Source organism: Limulus polyphemus, unplaced genomic scaffold (assembly GCF_000517525.1).
Source record: "Limulus polyphemus unplaced genomic scaffold, Limulus_polyphemus-2.1.2 Scaffold12256, whole genome shotgun sequence".
In the NCBI taxonomy this organism is placed as follows: Eukaryota; Metazoa; Arthropoda; class Merostomata; order Xiphosura; family Limulidae; genus Limulus; species Limulus polyphemus.
In genome coordinates, this window is record NW_013677866.1 from 2,730 (window position 1) to 5,270 (window position 2,541).

At 35.3% G+C, this 2,541-nt stretch overlaps 1 protein-coding gene across 1 annotated transcript in view; it reads right to left on the reverse strand.

The window, feature by feature from the left end:
• The window catches only part of LOC106476954 (inverted formin-2-like), a gene marked incomplete at its 5' end in the record, with an annotated part of 4,769 nt that extends 2,717 nt beyond the window's left edge, over positions 1 to 2,052 (reverse strand). Inside the window, 2 exons of the mRNA XM_013937568.2 lie at positions 770 to 929; positions 1,891 to 2,052. Coding sequence (XP_013793022.2) covers positions 770 to 929; positions 1,891 to 2,052 — 322 coding nt within the window. The remainder of the gene's footprint in view (positions 1 to 769; positions 930 to 1,890) is intronic.
• Between the last annotated feature and the right edge of the window lie 489 nt (positions 2,053 to 2,541).

A 2,541-nucleotide genomic window follows, 5' to 3' on the forward strand; every position in this document is an offset into this window, starting at 1 on the left:
CAAACGCTTACTTTCAATCAGTCCAGTATGACTTATATCAATACTGATCAAACGCTTACTTTCAATCAGTCCAGTATGACTTATATCAATACTGATTACACGCTTACTTTCAATCAGTCCAGTATGACTTATATCAATATTGATTAAACGCTTACTTTCAACGTCAGCATCACTACTTTGTTAAACATAGAACTAGGCTTTCTTGATGAAACTAAATATCAATCTATATTATTTGTTTCCAGATAAGCTTATTATCGACCTGTAGATCTAATGAACGTGCAGGTTTGTTTAACACTTCAGCAACAATTATTTTTTTAATCGTATTAACAAAAGAAACCAGAAGGGGTCAAAGTTATTGCTACTACAAAAAAGGAAATTGATTAAAACTGTTTCCGGAAAAAGCAATGTGTATTTCTCTGTCCAACGTAGTTATCCCTAATATGTCATTTTCTGTGGCCTACACTAATATAACTTTTTGAAATTTTGATTTTAGTTTTATTTTATAATTAACTTTTCTCGGGTAATTTCTTTCGTTATAACTAACCTTTTGAGGTTTGTTTTGCTGAGTTATATTTAACGTTTTTAACATAATTTTGTTTCTGTTAATTAATATTAAGTTACTTCATGATAAACTCTCCATAGGCTTCTTACAATCTTCGTGTGTCTGCATGAGGTCTAACGTTAACAAATCAATAAGAAACGTTTTTCACATATTTTTCATCTACTCATATTTAGACGTTATTTACATTCTAAAAGACGGTTGATTTACCAATAAATTCATTTCTTATTCGGATTCGCTTCTTCGTAGAAGGAGCAGAGATGATCACGCAGTTTACAAACGCCAACAGCGCCGTCTGGTATTCCACATTTTTGGCATTCTTCAGTTCTTCAACAATCAACTTGAACCTGTACCTTTCATTTTTCTGCTCCTAAGTTTAGAGCAAGAAAGGAAAAAAAGAAACGGTTACTTATAAAATTGAAGATTAATGTTTAGAAAAGTAGTTTTTATTAAAAAGACAGGCTAGAATCGAAGAAGTGATATCCAGTCCTTGATTTCTAAATAATAAGTAAATCCATAAACATACCAGAATCTAAACTGGTGTATTTCTAGTTTCTTAAAGTTTCCAAGCAACGGCTGTGTTAGCACGTGTCCATGTCTAGATGTTGAGTCTTTACATCCACTTACCTTGTAATGTTTCCAAGCAACAGCTGTATTAGCACGTGTTCATGTATAGATGTTGAATCTTTACATCCACCTACCTTGTAATGTTTCCAAGCAACAGCTGTATTAGCACGTGTTCATGTATAGATGTTGAATCTTTACATCTACCTACCTTGTAATGTTTCCAAGTAACAGCTGTGTTAGCACGTGTCCATGTATAGATGTTGAGTCTATACATCCACCTACCTTGTAATGTTTCCAAGCAACGGACGTGTTAGCACGTGTCCATGTATAGATGTTGAGTCTTTACATCCACCTACCTTGTAATGTTTCCAAGCAACGGACGTGTTAGCACGTGTCCATGTATAGATGTTGAGTCTTTACATCCACCTACCTTGTAATGTTTCCAAGCAACGGCTGTGTTAGCACGTGTCCATATATAGATGTTGAATCTTTACATCCACCTACCTTGTAATGTTTCCAAGCAACGGCTGTATTAGCACGTTTCCATGTCTGGATGAACATTAATGTAGAGTGTTTACGTCTACCTACCTTGTAATGTTGTAACGTTTCCAAGCAACGGCTGTGTTAGCACGTGTCCGTGTCTGGATGAACATTAATGTAGAGTGTTTACGTCTACCCACCTTGTAATGTTTCCAAGCAACGGCTGTATTAGCACGTGTCCATACCTGGATGAACATTAATGTAGAGTGTTTACGTCTACCTACCTTGTAATGTTGTAACGTTTCCAAGCAACGATGATATCCTTCCTGACTGTACACACAGAGGGCGGAGAGCAGTTCGAACACTTGTTTCTTCACAGTCACATTGTTGGTATCTAGAGCTGAGACACACACAAAAAAATCTCTAAATATAATAGCTTCCTTTAATCAAAACAGATCTGTCAGAAAAACAGAGACAAAGTTTCAGTTTACTCTATTAAACTGTTAATTCAATCCAAAACTCTTGATAATCATATAATATGTAGATACTACTACTGGTAATATACAGTATACTACGTGTAGACACTACTACTGGTAATATACAGTCTACTACGTGTAGATACTACTACTGGTAATATACAGTCTACTACGTGTAGACACTACTACTGGTAATATACAGTATACTACGTGTAGATACTACTACTGGTAACATACAGTCTACTACGTGTAGACACTACTACTGGTAATATACAGTATACTACGTGTAGACACTACTACTGGTAACATACAGTCTACTACGTGTAGACACTACTACTGGTAACATACAGTCTACTACGTGTAGATACTACTACTGGTAATATACAGTATACTACGTATAGACACTACTACTGGTAACATACAGTCTACTACGTGTAGATACTTCTACAGGTAATATAC